Source organism: Scomber scombrus, chromosome 15 (genome assembly GCF_963691925.1).
Source record: "Scomber scombrus chromosome 15, fScoSco1.1, whole genome shotgun sequence".
In the NCBI taxonomy this organism is placed as follows: Eukaryota; Metazoa; Chordata; class Actinopteri; order Scombriformes; family Scombridae; genus Scomber; species Scomber scombrus.
Genome location: NC_084984.1, coordinates 11,231,373 through 11,251,514, shown reverse-complemented (window position 1 = coordinate 11,251,514; position 20,142 = coordinate 11,231,373). Strand labels below are relative to the sequence as shown.

The window sequence follows — 20,142 nt, the reverse complement described above, 5'->3', positions numbered from 1 at the left end:
CCAGCAACAAGTAATGTGTAAAAAAAAAAAAAAAAATAAAGACTATAGTTAATGCAAGAAAACGTTTATAATTAACCATAATCTGTCTTGCAGTTTTCCAAAAATGTTTTTACCTTTTAGAAAGTTTTTAGATTTAGTCTTTTTTTTGTTATTACTAATTGCTATTTTCTTATTTATGCATAATATTGCACATGTTGGAATCTAAATAACAAACATTGTAGTTTTATTTGGTTACAAATTATCGTAAGTTGTAATGTAGAAATTGAGTCAAGAGGTCAAGTGTTTGTCATCTGTGTTTTACTGCTTTCAGTCTTTGGACCCTGGACAGATGCTGAAAAGAGGCGAACGACAGAGAAGATGCTCAGAGGTCTGAACTCGGAGCTAGAGAGCATCACATCACACACACACACACTGCAGGCTCAGAGGAGTTTGCTGAATAGTGTAAAGCTATTAGGATGTGTATAATCACACCTTGAGAGGTGAACATAGAAAAGTAAAAATGGACAGAAGACAAAGATCTCTTCTGCAGCTGATCAGCTTTACTGCTCTTCTTGCTTGTGGTAAGTCTTTTTTATTTCATTTTTTTCAACTATTTGTGAAGCTTTTTTGACTCCTCAGAGGGAGAAAGCATAAATCTGCAATCCTTAAAGACAGAAGTTTATTAACAGGTAGAAACATCTCAAATCTGGAGTGAAATTTGTGATTTTTTATCTTACTTGTGTTTTGGTGTGAGACTTGTGACTTGTGCTCTGTGCTGCAGGTTTGAAGAAATGAGTACAAGTGCTTGACACCCCTGATGTACAGACCTGCAAATCTTGAATATTTAGACTTGCCATAATATTAATGAAATGAAGAGCACAGGAAGTTGACAAATCTGTGAAAACCTGCATTTAATTCTAGAGTAATTTGAGTGGTGTATTCACATATGGATATAACAGAAACCTCACCCTTTTTTCATTTTATAAGATTACACCTACACAAAATGTATCTGACATGTATCTTACAACATTTGGTTGTTTTTTTTGTTATCACCTTTTCCACTTCCATCTTGTGCGATTCATTTAAAGGGCCAAAATGTATGTAACTAATTATTTACTGCTTTCTATGGCACAATAAACATCTTGACAAGATGTGACAAAGATTTGACAAACCACTGCTCCTCTACTGTTGCGCTGACAGTCCTCTTTAGAAAGAGAGGATTCTGGTGTATTTTAAAACCAGGACCAGTGAACATCCAAACTGAATGAAATCATTTAGCCTTTTAAGGGCTGTATCTGATGTTGTTTGTGTGGTCTTTCAACCCATTAAGGATGTGTGCAAAACATGTGATTCTATATAGTCTGTAGAAGTTGTTAAAGTCAAACATTACCCAAAGTTTTGTGTGAGGTGCTGAGAGTTGACTGACACAGCTGGACTGTGGATCTGTCATGGGACTTTTATGATTGATGTGCATTCAAATGATTCACCAGTCTCTGAAACTGGACAAAAACTGAACCACCAAAACAATCAGAGTACTTTTACAGTACATTTTTATTGTACTGTTCTTCCTGATTGAATGATTTTACACCATTATGTGTTTTAATCTGTGTGAATGGTGCATCAATTCTACACACATCTCCATTTGCAAAAAGGATATTTAAAAGCCGTTTTATATTGTGAATTTAACACAACATTTAACAGATCTCTGCATTTAATATGTGTTTAATTGACTATCAAATTCACATAATGATCTATTAAGACAAATTGTGGTGCAGCAGGTATAGATCTCTTCAATCTCAAAATTTGTGTTAGGAAGCATCTGCTCAAAAACTCCTACTTTTGCTGCCAAATACTATTTTTCAAACTTTCAAAATCATTGTATATGATCATTATATTAATAAAGTTAGATCTGTAGGATCATCCAGAATTTAGGACTTTGGACTGGGGTTTCAAAGAAGAAATAAGAATCCAATAAAACTGACATTTAAAGACTGAGTGAGCAATAAGCAACAATTGCAGCTGCAGTCACGGTCACAGCCCACTCTAAATAAAATAATATTGTCAAATATTTCCATGAGACACATGCGTTAGACTCATGAGAAAAAGCAACATTAGCTTTTGATAATCTAATTTCTTCAGGGTTTTGCTTGTTACTTTTGCCAGTGGCATCTAGTGGCCTTTAGAGGAACTGCATCTTAAAGCACTTGTGCGTTTGCTTCAGTGATGAGCTGTGATGTTTTTGACATATTTGTTGCAAAAGTATTTCCCTTTCATGGATAAATTAGGTCACAGCAACAACAAAGAAATGCAAACTTCTCTTTTGTATTGGACATGTGCTGTTAAACTACTTTGCTGTGTTGCGGTGCTCTGTTGTAATGTCCTTTTTTATTTGCGGATTATCATGTTTTGTACATATTTGTGCAAAATAAAAGTATGCTGTGTTGATGTATTTTCAGCCCATGGCCAGTGTCCGCAAGGCTGGAGGGAGAATGAGAATAAATGTTACTTATTCTCAACTGATACAAAGAAATGGGTGGAGGCGAATGCATTTTGTTTGGAGCAGAACAGCAACCTGATGAGCATTCAGGACATTCATGAGAGGGTGAGGCAACACACACGAGTTTCCTGATGTGGTAAATATTTGTACCCTGTGGTAAATTATTCTTATGTTTTCAGACACTGGCTTCATGTGTTTTATGTTATTTTTCTAGTTATGGCTGAGGACACAAGTCAACCAAGAGATTTACTGGATCGGCCTGAATGACCAAGGCATAGAAGGTGTCTGGGAGTGGAGTGATGGGAATCCTTTTATTGAATTAATATCGTATGTAATACTGATGCCATTGCATATATTAGAAAACATTACTTATTATTTATTAAAGATGTGCTTGAATCAAAGTGTGATAAGAGTCAAAAGTATGTTAAGTATTTTACTCAAATGTATCCAAAATGATCTTCTCTCTCCTGTTTCAGATACTGGATGCCAAACCAGCCTGATAACTGGGGTGCAGACCCTGGTGAGGACTGTGGTCAGGTGGTAGGAAGCAGCGGTGGACGGTGGAATGATGAAAACTGCAATGTTAAGAGGAAATATATCTGCAAGTACATCAATCGTAAGTCCACCAACTAGTGTCCACATTATTTTGTAGAGCTGTCTCTGAGCAGCCAAACTTCACAGCCTATGTTGCGAGTGGAAGTGTGTGGAAGTGACAGCTGCTGTTGGCACTCAGTATCACCACAATCAGGCTAACGTTACAACTTTTCCACTAGCTGCATGTCTGTAATGTTTAATCCTTGAAATATAATTTCTGACCCTGCCAAATGATGTCTCCATGAGCTCAGACCCCACATACTGACAGGACTAATTACACTTTACACTTAACAATATATTTTATTTCCTCCTCTTCAGCAAATCCTGCCCCACAGTGTGACTTAGCAAACGGGTGGAGATCGTACGGCTCAAACTGCTACAAGCTGAAGGCAGACACCAGAAAGAGCTGGGCAGCAGCCAGACATGACTGTGTGGAGGACGGAGGAGACCTGGTGTCTATTATCTCAGCACCAGAAGAGCAGTACATCACAGGAACACTGGACTCGACTCAGTTTGACCTCTGGATTGGCCTTTCCACTCTGGTGAGTCGAAGCCCATTTACTCCCTTTACATGAATATTGCATATAAATATTGAGTATGTGAATCTAAAGATGAGCTTTCTTTCTACAGAAATGCACCAAGATATCATGTCAAGTTGAAGTGGGGAACAGTCAGTTTACTTGGTCTGACGCTCAACAAGTGTCGTACACAAACTGGGCCACTGATCAACCAACAGTGTAAGACATCATATCTTATCTTACCTCATCATTTAGACCTAAATGTTAATTTGTGCAGTCATGGTTTAAACGTGTGTTCTCCAACAGTGATACACAGGCCGGCACATGTTCTGCAATAATCAAAGATCCATCAGACCAATTTGGGAAATGGAAGACCCATGTGTGCAGACATGAGCGCCCTTACATGTGTAAACGACCTCTGAACAGTAAGCTGGATTGTTTTTTGAAACACACACAGAGGATATCTCTTGCCCCATAAAAGAACAATGTTATTTTTTGGATTCTTTGTTTTTCTAACAATTTCCTTCCTATCTCACATCCAGCTATATGCCCTAAAGGTTGGGTCAGTTTTGCTGGCAATTGTTACTGGATGGTCAGTAACATCAATCTATTGACCACCTGGCACGACGCCGTCACCAAGTGCTCTGAAACGGGGTCCCACTTGCTCATTATAGAGAGGTATGAAAGAACTCAATTCATGTGAAATTCAACACAATCAGGTGTATTGCTGCTTCAGCTTCAATTGGTCTAATATGACCAGTTACTTATGGTAGCTAATGTCAACTATTAACCAAAGATTTTATTAGTCAGACTTTTCATGACTCTTCTCTTCTTCTGCTATGGTTACGTAATGTTTTGGGAAGTCAGATAAACATTTAAATGGTTTTATTCCAATTTAGTGGCAGCACAACATTGTCATATTATCACCTTATACAATTGTTACGGCAAACATTTAAGCAAACAGCTTACTATTTACACATCCAGGAGACACAGAGAAATGTAATTCTGATATTCACTCATAATCTGGCTCTGTGTTGGTCTCCACCTACTCCTGAGGGAAATATTTGCCTAAATACCCTGTTAAAATTCTTAGATAATCTTGCTTGAAGGAATTTCGTATACAATCTAAACACATACAAATCAACACTGCACTTAAATGCTGGTGAGTACAGAAGATAATCCAGCACTGTCTGTCATGTTTGTGTTTCTTGCAGTCAAGAAGAACAGTTCTTCATTAATGCGTACCTTCCAGACTTTCACCAAGTGGACATTCCCGACATCTGGATTGGTTTATCAGGTACAGATTACATGTTACAGCCTGTACGTTTTAATGTTCACTGTGAAAAATAGAAAAAATGCTTATCTTGACAAATGTGACTTTCTATTCATTTTCCTGTTTGTGATATAACCAGACAAGGACCAGGACGGCCAATTCAAATGGGTGGATAAAACAGACATTAATTATTCTAACTATGGTTCCGGTTGGCCCCAAAACACTGCAGGCGTCTGGGACTGTGGACAGATCTTCACAGGTAGGATCCACATTCTGATAGTCTCACCTTAAAATAATACTTCCAAATATTTTAAATTAAGGTTTGCATTGTAAAACCAACATGTGAGTTTATTTTTCCCTCCAGGAAATTATGACGGTAAATGGGAAACAGCCAACTGCTTCAAGACCCTGGGTTACATCTGTGAGATGACGGGTGGACAGAACCCGAAACCGACTTCAGCTCCTGGTCAGTCAGACTAATATCCCGTCATCACACACTGTCTAGTTAAAGCTACTGTGTTATTAACGGTTTATTTTTCATTTTGCTTCAGATTCTCACTGTGACAACGGATATTTGTTGTACGGGGACTTCTGCTATCATTTTGAGACTGAGACATCGAAAAAATGGCAGGACGCTGAGGCTCACTGTAGCAGTGAGCAGGGTCACCTGGCCAGCTTCCACTCGCAGGAAGAGCTGAGTTTCCTAATTGGTGAGCAGCCAGTAAAGCATTTTAGTTCATCAAATTTATCATGAAATATTTTTCAAGAAATTATATGAATTATACGCCAGCCATGCCAGCAAAATGGCCCCCACAGCATAACAGAGCACTGTAGTTGTCACCCATTCAGACCTGTATCGGTTTTTCCTTTAATTTTTCCCCTGTCTGTATCTTTATCCTTGTTGTTGCACTGCCGTGGAGGTAGAGCATTTCACTTTTTTTGTGTATGCAATGACAACAAACTACATCTTGAATCTTGTCTTTTTTTCTGCAGCTCACATGCCAGGAGATGCCTGGGTGGGATTGAACGACATCAATGTTGAAAACCAGTTTGTGTACACTGATGGAACTCCTTCAGTAAGTAACAAAACCATTAACATATTACATGATACAGATAACTGTGAAATAGTCTGACATTAACATCTCCACAATCACAAACATTTAGAAATCTTTGGATTCTTGAGACGATCCTGTCCTATCCTTAAAGTGCTGCAGACTGCAAAGCTTCTTGTGATAAAGCAACATTTTAAGACTGAGCTACTTTTCTTTTCTCTGGATCACAGGATTTACTCCCATGGGCTCCAAACCAACCAGACAACTGGAATAATGAGGACTGTGTACACATCAGAGGGTCAACTCATCCTAGCCCTGGGACACTGAACGATGACTTCTGCACCACCGCAAGGGAATATATCTGCAAAAAAGGTCTGATATTCCTAATTAATACTGTTGTTTTTTTTCTATGAATGTTTCTTCAATTACATTAATCTTATGTTTTATGGATTTTCTTCGTCTTGTCTCTCTATAGCCAAGGGACAAGGACCTCCTCCCCAGCCCCCAACATCTGGACCAGGTTAATTCCATACTACACTTATCTCTACACTTAAAGCATGGCCTGAAGAGGATAATATGTGTTTATTTATCTGGACGTATGCATATGTGAACCGGTGTGTGTCGTATTTATTGCAGGGTGGAATGAAAAATGTGGTTCTTGGACGTCTGACCCGTTTAATGACTACTGCTACCTGTTTAACTACCTGTCAAGAAGGACGTGGGCAGAAGCTCGAGCCGACTGCGTCAACCAGGGTGGAGACCTCGTCAGTATCACTGATCCTTTTGAACAGGCGTTCATACAAGGTAGGATTTTTACATCTTAACTTCACACTTCTGATTTTCTTTATTATTTATATTATTAATGGCTTATTCATTTTGTATAGTTTTTGTGTGTGCTTAAGTATGCGTTTAATATGACAGATATTTGGCAAAATCTAGAAACATTGGGAATAAACTTGAATTATTTAGGGTAAAATATCAGAATGTTGTGAGAATGAAGTTTCCTTTTTAAAAGAAAGTTTAATACAAAAATTCAAATGTAATATTTCCAGATTACATCATGCTAACATGAGATTTCAGTACTGTCATAAACAGGTAAGAGCTGTCTGTCTGCTTTTTGTATGCCAAAAGAGGAAATTGGATAACCTGAAGTTAAAGGGTTTCACCAATAGGCACCTAATTATCATACATAATACAGCTTTTCCCATAAAAATGTCCTTTTTAAAATATTAATAGTAATAATTTTCCTTTTATATGAAATTCCGACCTTTTTCTCAACATATATTGACTCTCACAATCCCAGCCTTTTTTCCATCACAGTGGCCCTAATACTCTGACCTTATTGCAATAAGTACAGTTACATATACAAAATATTCTGATGACATCCGTTTTTGTTTTTTTAATTTAAACTATTATGGTGAAAAAACTCTTTGTGCTGTTGGTGTAGTTGAAAGAAGCACACATTGGCATTTACCAAAGTGTCTTTTTTTGATACTACCACTGGGGGGTGTCAAAGGAAACATTTCAAATTCTACACATGGCGTCTCTAAAAAACTTTTTTTTATTTTATTTTGCTGCCCTCCAGTGGTTTTATTTCTCTTGCTGCAAGTGTACAGGTGTATGTCAGAACATCACTGTTGGGTATATTTACAGGTGCAACAAAGCACACTTCTGACCACACCAAAGAGGTGAATTAGTGCTTTTCAGGCTGGTTCAAGTTTCTCTTAAAGAGCTAAAGGCTTGCAATAAGGAGCATACTAAGACCAATGAATTCTCACATGCTGTCTGCTTGACTTGTATTAATTTGTATTTTTTGTGTCCTCTCCAGGTCTGATCCAGCAGAGTCCCACAGGGATCTCTCTGTGGATGGGTGGTCATGACTCCATCACTGAAGGCGGCTGGGAGTGGACAGATGGCTCTCCTTTCAGATACATCCGCTGGAATGCAGGTACATTTAAAGCCAAATATGCAAATTCATTCACAAACATATAAGGATGGCAAAACCACTGAACCCCCCTCTCCCTGCCTCGTCTCTCCACACAGGTAACCCAGACAACTACTTCGGTGAAGACTGCCTGTCTATACTTATTAATAACGGCTACTGGAACGACGATGAGTGTGAGAACGACAGAGGATACATCTGCAAGCGGAGAGGTGAGACATGTTGCTTGAATAGTTGTTTTTGACACTTGCAAAAAGAAGACAATATTTAGAGTGTTGATACATGATGGTAACACTGTGCTCATGTTTCCTCTTTCAGGAAATACACCCGAGCCTCCTCCACCTCATGATGGTAATGATGAAACTTCACTATTTCCTCCAAAGTGACATATTTGGAACAACAGAAAGATTATAGATGTTATGATGACTTATATTTGCAAATTTACAAATAGATATCGGCAATAAATGTATGGTGTGAATTCTCTCTGCTGCAGGTTATATGACAGCGATCGTGTGTCAGGACTCGTCTGCCGTCCTTCACTGTCCACATGAAAGCGTCATTAACATCAAGTCTGCTTTCTTTGGACGGAAGAGTGATGACATCTGTCCACACCTGGATGAATCAGGAGGAGGTGCTGCACATTAATCACACAGTCAAATTCATCAATTACAAATGCAAACACAGATTAAAATGTATCTAGTCTGCATCTAGTCTTCATCCACAGTTACTCACCAGCGTGTATCTTTGACTAGTGTAAATCAAAATAAATCACAAATATCGATGATTGCTTTTCTATGTGTAACCGATAAGATGTTTATTGTTCTGTAGGAAGCTGCACAGTGGAAGGTATCCTTCCTCAATACAGAAAGTTATGTGACAACCGTCCTTTCTGCTTTGTGTACGCCCACACGGAGGTGGACCCCTGCCCTACTGTTTCCAAATACCTCGAGATCATCCACACATGTGAACAGAAAGGTGGGCTTGTGTTGTTCTTCTTCTATTCACATTCTTCCATATCTCCTGTACTACCAAAAATTATCCTAAGTGTTTTAATAATAATAAATGTTGTGTGACTTGACTCCTCCCCAGTGTGTCTGCACGGCCTGGGTGTCGAGGACAGGAACATCACAGACTCCCAGCTCTCTGCTTCCTCCTCTATTGGTGCCTATACTCCTAACAAAGCCCGTCTGACTGGAAATTCTTGCTGGATGCCGTCAGGAAGCGGTATGTACCAACCTAACAGTCACACATACTAAATAATATTTTAATCACTAGTTAATAACTATGACAGTGTTTAGATTGTTGCCACAAATAATACCTTTATCTTTATTTGATGTTGGAGTTAAACCTTAAACCATATCTAATGTCCCCTTCTCCAGCAACTTCAAGCTGGATCCAGGTAAACCTGGGCCAGACCAGAAAAGTAACAGGGATAGTAATCCAGGGTTGTCCTCAACAAGACAACTGGGTCACCAAATTTAAGATCCAGCACGGTATGGACGGAACAACCTGGACTGACTACACTGCTGATGGGCAGGTGAGTAAAGAAGACTTCCCTGGTTCAAAAGCAAACTTTTAAAATGGAGGTCTGGTTGGCTTAAATAATCAGTCTTGATTTCCATCATTTCCAGTTTTTCCTCGGCGCCACAGACAGAGACACTCCTGAAACTCAGCTGCTGGGTACACCTGTGTCAGCTCAGTACGTCCGCATCCTCCCGCAGGAGTTCAACGGTCAAGCAGGCCTCCGCTTTGACGTCTTAGGATGCACACCTGACTGTAAGGAAACATTTGACAGCTAGAATAAGCTTACTTCTGAAATCCAGAAGTTACATATTATAACTTCACATGTTTTCACATAAATGCTGATAGTCAATAATGAACAATTGTGGTTCAACAGATGCAGTCACATGTGCAAACAAGCCCAACTTCATCTTTTCCAACGACCGAATGACGTGAGTCAGACATGACATATTTTTGGAAATGGTTAATGTTATTTTGTGATATTCCATCCATCATACACACTGATGCTAATGTGTTTTTCAGTGTACACTGTCCAGCAGGCTGCGCTAACGAAAATTACATAGTATATGGTTCTTCAGTATATCGTGGGGTATGTGAATATATTGTCTAAATTGAATCACAATCTCTGCAGATTATTTACGAAATATGTTTTTTTCCTTTTTAATATATGCTTTATTTTTTCTTGTTATCACCTCTCATAGGATTCAAACATCTGTGCAGCAGCTCTCCATGCTGGAGTGATCCTAAATGATAGAGGAGGAGATTGCACTTTATTGAAAGCTCCAGGACAGAATTTTTATGCTGGCTCCAGCAGACACGGCATCACCACGAGACAGTAAGTGCTCGAGTTTCTAAATGAAATCCTTTTTCCCTGTGAAGTTCAATAGACGTTAGAAGCTGATAATAATGTATTTCATTTCTGCAGATATAATGGAGACTATGCTGTGTCTTACACTTTTGCAGATGGAGGTGAGTTGAGATATAATACTTTAAACCTATCCCCTTACTTAAAATAAAAAGATTTTAGTTTCCCATTGACGTTGAATCATCTTACTTTCTCATACAGAGCTGAGATGTTCAGGACCTGACTGGTATGAGCTTGGAGATTTCTGTTACAAACCTTCTACAGACAAAAAGACATGGCGTGATGCTCAGGACACCTGCCGGGAACTTGGTGCTGAACTCGTATCCATCCTCTCGATGACGGAGCAAAGCTGGTTGGAAAGCTACCTGTACATGGGTACGGATCTCAAAAATAGCACAAAACTGTCAGTTTAATGATACAGAAGGGAGGCAGAAGTAAGGTTTAGGTTACATATTTGTTCCCACATAAAACAGTTATAGGGACTGACTCAATTTTGACACTGTCAGCATTAGTATAATGCAGATAGAATATTATTTGACTGCATTATTTTAGTGCAGCATCAATGTATTGATCAAATTTGAAATCTAAATTAAATAATTTGCATTTTGGTCGGCTGGCAACATCAAAAGAAGTAAAAGAAATCACATAAAAAATGTGCATGATTTATTATTTGATGTCTAGGAATGAGAGACATTTTCCACAGGTGTTATAACTGAAAATGAAATAATACATTGCGTATATGAATGAAGATGAATGACAGCATAACTTTTTCTGTCCTCTACAGCCACCAGTGACGTTTGGACTGGTCTGAATGATCTTGCTATACCTGGTATGTTCTCCTGGTCTGATGAACACATGGCGACTTTCACCTACTGGGCTCCGGGAGAACCCAACAACCACGATGGGTTCAACGAGGACTGTGTGGAGATGTTGTATCAGGTGAGAGGAATGAGCAATGATATCACACATCCATAAAGTACATTGTGTTTCTTTGTTTTATATGACAGATCCAGAGCTGAAATGAAGTGAATGATGGTAATTCTTATCTGTGTTTCATCTCTGTTGCAGACTGGCAGATGGAACGACGTGACGTGCACCGAACTGAATACCTATATATGCAAAATGCCCAAAGCACATTACCCACTGCCCTCTGTGAAACCCACTGCATATGGATGCCCAATGGTAGGTCAAATGTCAAACATACTTTTTATTTCTATGTTTTTGTATGCAAATGTAGCAGCATCATGTACAAGTTTTAAAGGACAGGTTCATGCTTTTTAAGTCTGTCTTGAAGTAACAGTCAGGTGCACAAATTAACAAATGTACTGTTCATACTGATCATTAGAAGATACCATACCTTGTACTTTCTGTTTAAGTGATGGCACAAAATCTACAGTTTCTGTCTCTTTAGTGCCAAATTCCCTTTTTTGTTACCATCCTTACAGCACAGCTCAAGAGAAAAACATAAAGAAGGAATTTGGTACTAAAAGGACTGTTTACCTTGAAAGATATCTACTTGATTTGATTTACTCAGGCTGTTGGAGACTCATTAGCATCTTAAACTTTTAATAAGTTTTTGAACGAAACGACAACTTTAAATTTAGATGCCTTCCATTACTATAATTAAAATATAAAACCTCTTTCAGTGTCCGTATGGGCACCTGACTTTTGTTTTAATACAGACTTGAAAAATAATGAATCTGTCCTTTAATGCTTATTGAGAGGAAGCTACGGTGCATGCAACAGAATAAGTCACTTCAATAAGCTCACCTCTGCCACATGTGTCAGGGCTGGGATGCGTACGGTTACGCTTGTTACTGGATGGAGGAAACACCCAGGAGCTGGTCGGATGCTAAGGCTTTCTGTGAAGGTCAGAAGGGCTTTCTGCTGCACCTTGGAGACATGTGAGTTGGACATTTAAGTAGCAGAGATGCCGATCTGCAAGAGGCTTCTGTTAGTATGAATAACTCCACACTCCAGAAACTAATGGGGATAAGCTGAATAATATTCTGATCCTTCAGTTTTAATAGTTTATATTGTATCTGGTGTCAGTCTCTCCCAGCTGTAGTCTCTCAGTTCATCTCCTGTAACACATCCTGTATATTGCACTCATCTTTGCCTTTATGATTTCAAGGCTCATAAAGAAGCTGTACTTTTCTTCTTGTTGCTATTTCTTCTTGTTCCGTTTATTCACCTGCACCTGTATCTCCTCAAAGAACACTTCATACTTTTCCCAACCCTCCTAATACTTTCTAAACCAGACTGTATACAGGGCTGCAGCTAAAGATGATTTTTATTGTCAATTAATCTGTTGATTGTTTTCTCAATGTATTGATCAGCCATTTGGTCTAAAAAATGTCAGAACATGGTTAAAAAATGGTTTCCCATAGTCCAGGTACAACCTCAAATGTCTTGATTTGTACTGACTAACAATCCACTAAAGAAACAAGAAAATAGAGAATAGAGGAAAAAAAATAAGAAATGGACTGACATAATTTTAGGTTTTTTTCTTTTAGAATGACTCAAAATGATGAATGAACAATTATCATCATAGTTGCCAATCCATTTTCTATTGATCAACTAATCAGCTAATCGTTGCAGCTCTAATTAAATGAATTCTATTCTTCAACTTTTCATTAATGACCTCAGTTCCTTCATTATCTGAACTACTTTATTTCTTTATCCTCTGCTTTTCTGGAGGACAATAACATTAAACAATATGTGTTTTTAACTTCTCTTTATGGATGTGTGTGATTTGAAATATGTAGGAATTGAAGGTTTTTGTGATGTTGTCCTTGGTTGTCACATATGTGAACTGTAAGTGGGAAAAAGGACAGGATGAATTCATAATGGTGGCAGATTTATCATCTTACAGTTTCTGTTGTGAACATCTGATATAGCTGCATATAAAATCTTTTTCTACTTCACTGACAGATTTTAAATATTCTCTTTTCTCTCTGTTTCACTGCAGTTATGAGCAGGCGCATTTTACAGTGACACTGTCAGGAAAGACGGGTTTGTGGTGGATTGGGCTTCGTGCTCGAGGCGATACAGCTGGAGGCGTGGACTACATCTGGGACAACGGCTCACCTCTCACCTTCACTCACTGGGACAGAAACCAGCCAGGTACAGAGAAGATCATACACACACACACACATCACAAATGGCATATTTCAGCGCGAAATACACCTTTAATCACACTGATCTGCTTTTTATCTCTAGATAACGGGGAAGGAACTTGTGTGGCTATGACATCTGGTCAGATTGGCGGTTTCTGGGATGACAAGGAGTGCTTGGAGAAATTCGCATTCATCTGTGAGAAACCCAGACCTGACATCACCCCACCCACCAAGGCCCCAACTCCTCCTCCGTCACAGGGCTGTGTGGAGGGCTGGACGGCCCTGCCCCACTTCAGGAAATGTTACAAGGTATTTAAGGCAGTGAATTAAACATCTAAAAATATTCTCTACCACAGTCATCTCTGCAGGGGCCATTTTTCCACCACTCATTTTTTTTCCTGATATATCGCAGCTCTTCCACAATGTGAAGTGGTCAGAGAAGAAGAGCTGGGGAGCAGCACATGAAGACTGTGTCTCCAGAGGAGCTAATCTGGTCAGCATCCACACTCAGGAGGAGGAAGAGTTCTTGGCTCTGTACAGCAAGGCCACCAGCAAGTGGATCGGCCTCAAGGAAAACCCAACAGAAGGAGGTGAGTTTAATATTTGTGTGTTACATAGCACCGAACCCCCAAATTAAGATGACACAAAAAAAAACCTGATGACTCTTTCTTATATTCTAGGCTATTCTTGGAGTGACGGCACAGCTCTGTCCCACACCAACTGGGGCTTCGGGGAGCCAAACAGCCACGAGGGCCGTGAGGAGTGTATAGAGATGGTGAGCTCCAACAATGGGACCTTTTCCTGGTGGAACGATCTCAACTGTGACGCTCACCAGGACTGGATATGCATGATCTCCAAAGGAAAGAACCCCATTCTGCCCCCCGTGCCCCCACCTCCTATTCCAGGTAAACTGTCCCCAAAATGCTCCCGTCCTTCCTTTACAGAGGGGACAAGTTGTGTTTTTCTTTTTCTCGTATAAAAGCAATTTATACGAGAAAAAGATTAGACCTGAGGTGGCAGAGATTTGATGACGGTAGCTTATATAAATGTTGAGCTTGAATGTTCAAAAGTACAAGTGTCAAACTTAACCTTTGATACAGAATGTTTTGCCATGTTTCTCTATAAAAAGAAGTTGTTTTTTAATTTTGGTGGGTCCATCTGGTTAAATCAAGGCCAGTAAATACATATTTAATTGCTTAAAAATACTATAAGTACACCGAAAGTAAAGCAGTAAGTAGAAGTGCTTTTTTTTTTTTTTTTTTTTTTACTTATGTAGAACAATTTTGAAATTTAACATCCACAGGCTGAGGACACAGGGATCAAATTAGATGGCTTAAGTTAAAAGAAACTGTTAATTACAAAAACAGTGAACAACTGAAGCAAATATTAGCCTAAATTCAAAATGTGCAATTACATGAAGAGTTATAGTAAATATTATGTTACAGGATACCTCACATTCATTTGGATAAAACACTTTCTTGCGAAATTAATGGAAAAGTATTAATATATAGATCAGGCTTTGTGTTACTATTAGGAATCCCTCATATCATCGCTGTGTTTGCTTTCTCAACCCTCAGCTCCTGATTGTGGCAGCAACCCGGGCTGGAGGAAGAACAACAACATCTGCTACTACTACAACGACACCGACATTGTGGACTTCCCCACGGCTATGAAACGCTGCTTTGAAGAGAAGGCCAGACTCGTCTCCATCCTCAACAAAGACGAACAGGCATACGTTAACAGCATGGTGGGCTTATTTTACTTTCAGAGCTCCGCTACAGTGTAGAATATGTTGTAATACGTGACAGTTGAGTATGTTTGTTTTACTGCTCGTCCAGGTGGGGACAGGCGAGATCTCTGCAGCCTGGATCGGAATGGCCATGTTTGGTATTGCAAACGGACAATACGCGTATGTTTGCTTCATTTCTCAGGGATTTCAATTAATTTGAGGTCAAATTGAAGGGATGATGTTATTTTTATGCTATTGTTGCACGCAGTTTAAAAAAAAAAATATGATCATGTGTTTCTTTAATCTGAGCAGCTGACAAACAAACTGAGTTGATGATGTCATTAAGGACCAAATCCTGGAGCTGTAAATAATAAAACAAGTTCTTGGACATTATAAAAGCACCCAAAGTGATTTAACTAAAATATAAGACCACTTTGTATTTTTCAATTCACACAAAACTTTTAGATATAACATCTCACACTTAAATTCTTCACAGAGTCAGTCACTTATTTATTATCGCGCCTCAATGTCTAACTCAATGGTGTCATCAATTCTAAGAGAGGTTATTTGTCTATAATAATTTCTATTTCAAAATGATGTGAATACTACAATGAAAAAGGTCAATGGCACAGTTCGTCTGCTTTATCTTCACAGGTGGTTGGACTTCTCACCTATAACATACACCCACTGGGGTCCAGGTGAGCCCAACAATGCCAACGGGGAGGAACAGTGTGTTCAGATGAACAGAAATCAAGGTACTGAAATCACATGAACTGATTATTTATTGCTCCTTTGTACCGAACGGACTCCTCCCTCAGCTGTGATATTTATGAAGGACTCTGACTTGTTAAGGTTCATGGAATGATGCCAACTGTGGTCGTGCTGGAGCAGGTTACGTCTGTAAGAAGTTCCCCGGAGATGTCCACACCCCTCCTCCACCCACACAGCCCTGGGAGGGCAACTGCCCTGAAGGTAACACACACACACATACACAAAAATAAGCACACACCAAAATGATTGAATTATTTAAACATAGAGGTTATACATTGATAGATGTGTATAATGTATTTTTAAAGGATAACTTTGATTGTATTCTGTATTTTTCTTACCGACAAAAAATTTGAAGACCCTAATAAGAAGCAACATGTGTGATGTCCTCTGTGCTATAAAGATCCACTGCTGTCAAAAACTTATAATTAAACACACTGAAAATGGGCACTGTAGTTTATTTTGAATTGATACCACATATACTGTCCTGGAAAGGAAAGGAAATCTGAAAAATAATTACATTTATATCAAATAACCAGAGTGACCATATGTAAGATCATTCAAAAATATTTCAAAATTCAACATTTACATGAATAATTGTCAGATTTTTCCATACTGTTAATACTGATAAAGCTTTTACTTGAATATCTTTGGCTAAAAAAGACCTTTACATACATCAATACAACAAATCAATAAGAAGGACTATTTCATAGTGATTTAATGGATTTGTACTTGATATTTGCATCAGTGTGGTAAAGTACCTTGATAACCAGTCTGGTGTGGCTCATTAATATGTTTAATAGTGTATTCTTTCCTTCCCCCCAGGCTGGATGCGTTTCAAGGATAAATGCTTCTTATTCAAAGGGAAGAAAGATGATCTTAAAGCCAACTGGACGTTTGCTCGGAGTTGGTGCCAACAGCAGGGAGGAAATCTGGCAATTATTGATGACCAGTATGAGAACGGTAAACTCAGCAGATAACATTATCTATAAAGGATTTAACAGTCCAGTGGCTGCAGGTCATAACGACAGCTCCTCTCTTTCAGACTTTGTGTCGAGTTACTTGAGGGACCTGGAGCGCCCCGTGTGGATCGGTCTGTCAGATACCCTGGTAGAGAATCAGTACGCCTGGTCTGATGGGATCAGTCCTGTACTGTACACCAACTGGAACGAGAAGGAGCCCAACAACGCAGGAGGAGCGGTGAGATTTGTAATAAAACCTAGACACTGTGACTGACAAATACATTTTTAGTTAAATTGCTTCAAGCTTTCTTGTTTTTCTTTACAGGAACACTGTGTAGCAATGACTCACACCCACATGGTGAGCGGCAAGTGGAATGACGACGGCTGTCATAAAGATCAAAGCTTCGTCTGCTCCAGAAAGAAATGTCAGTAAAACCTCCAGCGGTTTTCTTCCTGCTCAAATATCATTACATTCATTTTACTAACCAGCATTTCAGAAAGCTCCATCCCTCTTCAGGCCCGACTCACTGACTTTTCTCCATCTGCCTCCACATCAGCGAGCAGCATCGCACCTCCTCCCCCTACAAAGAGCCCCTGCCCTGATGGCTACATCTCCTGGTTCAGGAACTGCTACAAGTTGGTGGAGGAGCCGGCGAAGTGGGATGCGGCTCAGGAGGCTTGCCGGAAGGAGGGAGGAAACCTGGCCAGCATCGACATGAGCTACGACCAGGCCTTCGTCGCTGGAGCGGTGTTACAGGGGAAAGGGGACGCCTGGATCGGACTCAGGCGCAAGGTGCTGTCAGTCAATCGTCAACTTAAACAACCAACATATTCAAAGTACCTTGAAGCAAAATCTATTAACTGCCAAAGTGTACGATAGAAACATTAATTGACATTCAGAATTCATATATTACAATTTTCCAAAATTATTTTACAGTTTCAGAGTTAAGATTAAACTTGCAATATTGGGTTGGTCTATCTAAATTACAAAAGTATAGTCACGCTTAAGTAAAAGTACCCAAGTATAAGAATTAAAATTTACATTAGTACTCATTATATCCATACATGTATATTATATACTAATGTTCTATGACATATGCAGCCTTTAAAAGCTGTAGATGAGCCTATTTTAATCACTTTAAAGGAGTTTAAAGTGTAACAAGGTGTTGTACAATGTTATGTAAACTGACCATAATATGCAGTGGAGAATGTAGTTTTTGCATTGAAATGTAATAGAGATGGAAAAACTTCCCAATTCACTTGAATGAGAAAATGTTTTACTGCTGCTGTGTGTAGTAGCAGAACATGGAGAGTACTTGAATACATGTTATTATTACTCTCCAGCATTGAATGTGTGAACAGTTTGAATTACTTTCCACAGAAGAGGCAGAAATCTCAAAGACAAACATCTTGAAACCTGAAATAATTCATCCAAAACTCTGTTATCAGGGAGGAAAGCTCACACTGTGTCATGGTTTAATGCAGGAAAATGGCTCTTACACATGGACAGACGGCTGGCCAGTTTTCTTCACTCACTGGGGACCAGCAGAGCCCAGTAACATCAAGGGTGAGGGCTGCGTGAGTATGCACGCAGCGTGGCCATTCCATGGGACCTGGAACGACACAAAGTGTGACCAAGCTAAAGCCTACATCTGCAAGATCTCGTCTGGTATGAAAGGCAACTTAAACTGAACTGAACTGACTTTTTCATCCTTTTTTCTAACTAATTTATTGTTTTAGGCTCAAAAGCACAAAGCTAAACGTATTAATTTATATCATCTCTCAGAGAATCCGCCATCCACTCCCGCCCCCGGTGACGGGAAGTGTCTGCCGTTCTGGATTCCCTACGGTCGCCACTGTTACTCTGTGTACAACGGTCCGCAGGGCTTCTCTTGGCCCGATTCCCGAACTATCTGCCAGTCTGCCAACGCAGATCTGGCGTCCATCCACAGCAGAGCGGAGGTGGAGTTCATCAGAAGCATCAACGTCACCAAACGTCACAACCTCTGGATCGGCCTCACCAGGGACAGCAGCTGTGAGTGTAGAATTGACTAAAGAACACTGATAATGTTGTTTCATTTAGACACTAGCTTTGATATTAGAGATAAATATTACACATACAAATATGGCTTGATGTTCTAGTCGGCTGGGGCTGGACAGACAAGACGTCTCTGGGCTTCATCAACTGGGCTCAAGGCGAGCCCAACCTGGCCTTTCACCCCGGGGATGTGGCCGAGGAGAACTGCGTGGAGATGTACAACGACGGGCGCTGGAACGACAATAACTGCCTGCAGAAGAGAGGTTTCGTATGCCGCCACCGCCAGTGTAAGGATTTTCTTCAACTGGAGGCTCAGTTTTCAAGGATTCTCACTGAAGAGGATGAGCAGATTAACAGCTTCTCTATGTAAAATTATTTTTTTTTTCTCCCCAGACTATAATACAGATGATGGTGGAAATCCCATTTTTCCCACTGATGCTCCAGGTGGCAGCAGCAGTAAGTGTGACAAAAGACACATTTCAATTCAATTTTCCTTCTTTCTTTTCCCATTCATGCAGCTGATGGTTATTAGTTGTACAATGAATTACATGTTTGAAAGCTTTAAAAAAAAAAAATGTTGGGAGTTTAAATTTGTTTATGAGCTCTACTGAAGCATCTGCTGTATGTGTGTTTGTACAGCTGCAGGAGTGATAGCTGGTGCAATTATCGGAGCCATCGTGATTGTCACCTTGATAGGAGGAATGCTCTACTACGTCATCGGCGTGCGAGGATACAAACCGAACTTCAGCCTGCCAACAAGAACGCCCACTGCTCCCGCTACGACTGATGTGGTAAGTTATCAATAAGTGAAAAGACGTGGTTGAATTCTTAATGGGTGTAAATGCTCAATTGTGTCATTTTTTTTCTGTTGCAGCCTGCTTTCATCAACCCCAATTTCGCTGGAGAATCAGACACATAAAACATCATCCAAGTGTTGTACAGTTTGTCAAATGTGATGCTTTTTTTTGTTGTTAAAGGAAATCAGTGATAATGTAGTATGACTGTCTAGTCTAGTTTTATAAGATTAATCAGCTTTGTATATATTGTAATTAACTAATAAATAAAAAAAAGATGTATTAAGATAAAACTTAATTTCTTTGCATCTCCCGGTTATTTTGTAATGTTTACAGCGACATAGTGATATAAAGTCAGAGTAATTCAGAAATGTTAAATATGTTATTCACTGTACGTTTTATTCATTCACCATCCTTTACCGCCAAAAACAAAAAATGTGTAATTCTTGTTTTCTTTGTGAAAAATAAAAGTAAATAAACAACAAATTAAT

General features: G+C 39.4%; 1 protein-coding gene across 1 annotated transcript; it reads left to right on the top strand.

The window, feature by feature from the left end:
* Positions 1-499: 499 nt before the first annotated feature.
* On the top strand, positions 500-19,776 carry LOC133995732 (macrophage mannose receptor 1). The gene is made up of 50 exons (XM_062435205.1): positions 500-560; positions 2,436-2,581; positions 2,691-2,803; positions 2,953-3,092; positions 3,389-3,612; positions 3,701-3,807; positions 3,895-4,013; positions 4,131-4,266; positions 4,803-4,885; positions 5,001-5,120; positions 5,226-5,327; positions 5,413-5,571; positions 5,855-5,937; positions 6,144-6,285; positions 6,389-6,433; positions 6,550-6,717; positions 7,742-7,861; positions 7,957-8,067; positions 8,174-8,206; positions 8,349-8,486; positions 8,684-8,830; positions 8,945-9,079; positions 9,235-9,392; positions 9,487-9,631; positions 9,753-9,807; positions 9,899-9,965; positions 10,078-10,211; positions 10,302-10,345; positions 10,443-10,616; positions 11,026-11,180; positions 11,310-11,423; positions 12,030-12,145; positions 13,213-13,367; positions 13,464-13,669; positions 13,773-13,950; positions 14,041-14,265; positions 14,938-15,107; positions 15,199-15,269; positions 15,744-15,844; positions 15,942-16,061; positions 16,683-16,820; positions 16,903-17,057; positions 17,145-17,244; positions 17,377-17,612; positions 18,305-18,488; positions 18,606-18,854; positions 18,962-19,144; positions 19,251-19,310; positions 19,497-19,648; positions 19,732-19,776. Exons 1-50 carry the CDS (start codon positions 500-502, stop codon positions 19,774-19,776), a joined length of 6,522 nt encoding a protein of 2,173 aa, XP_062291189.1.
* Positions 19,777-20,142: the final 366 nt, after the last annotated feature.

Bases quoted from the DNA above. Each gene is read 5' to 3' on its own strand.
- LOC133995732 (XM_062435205.1), top strand. From the start codon at position 500: ATGGACAGAAGACAAAGATCTCTTCTGCAGCTGATCAGCTTTACTGCT. The intron at 9,393-9,486 runs GTGAGTAAAGAA...CATCATTTCCAG, and splicing joins ACTACACTGCTGATGGGCAG to TTTTTCCTCGGCGCCACAGA. The intron at 18,855-18,961 runs GTGAGTGTAGAA...TTGATGTTCTAG, and splicing joins CCTCACCAGGGACAGCAGCT to TCGGCTGGGGCTGGACAGAC.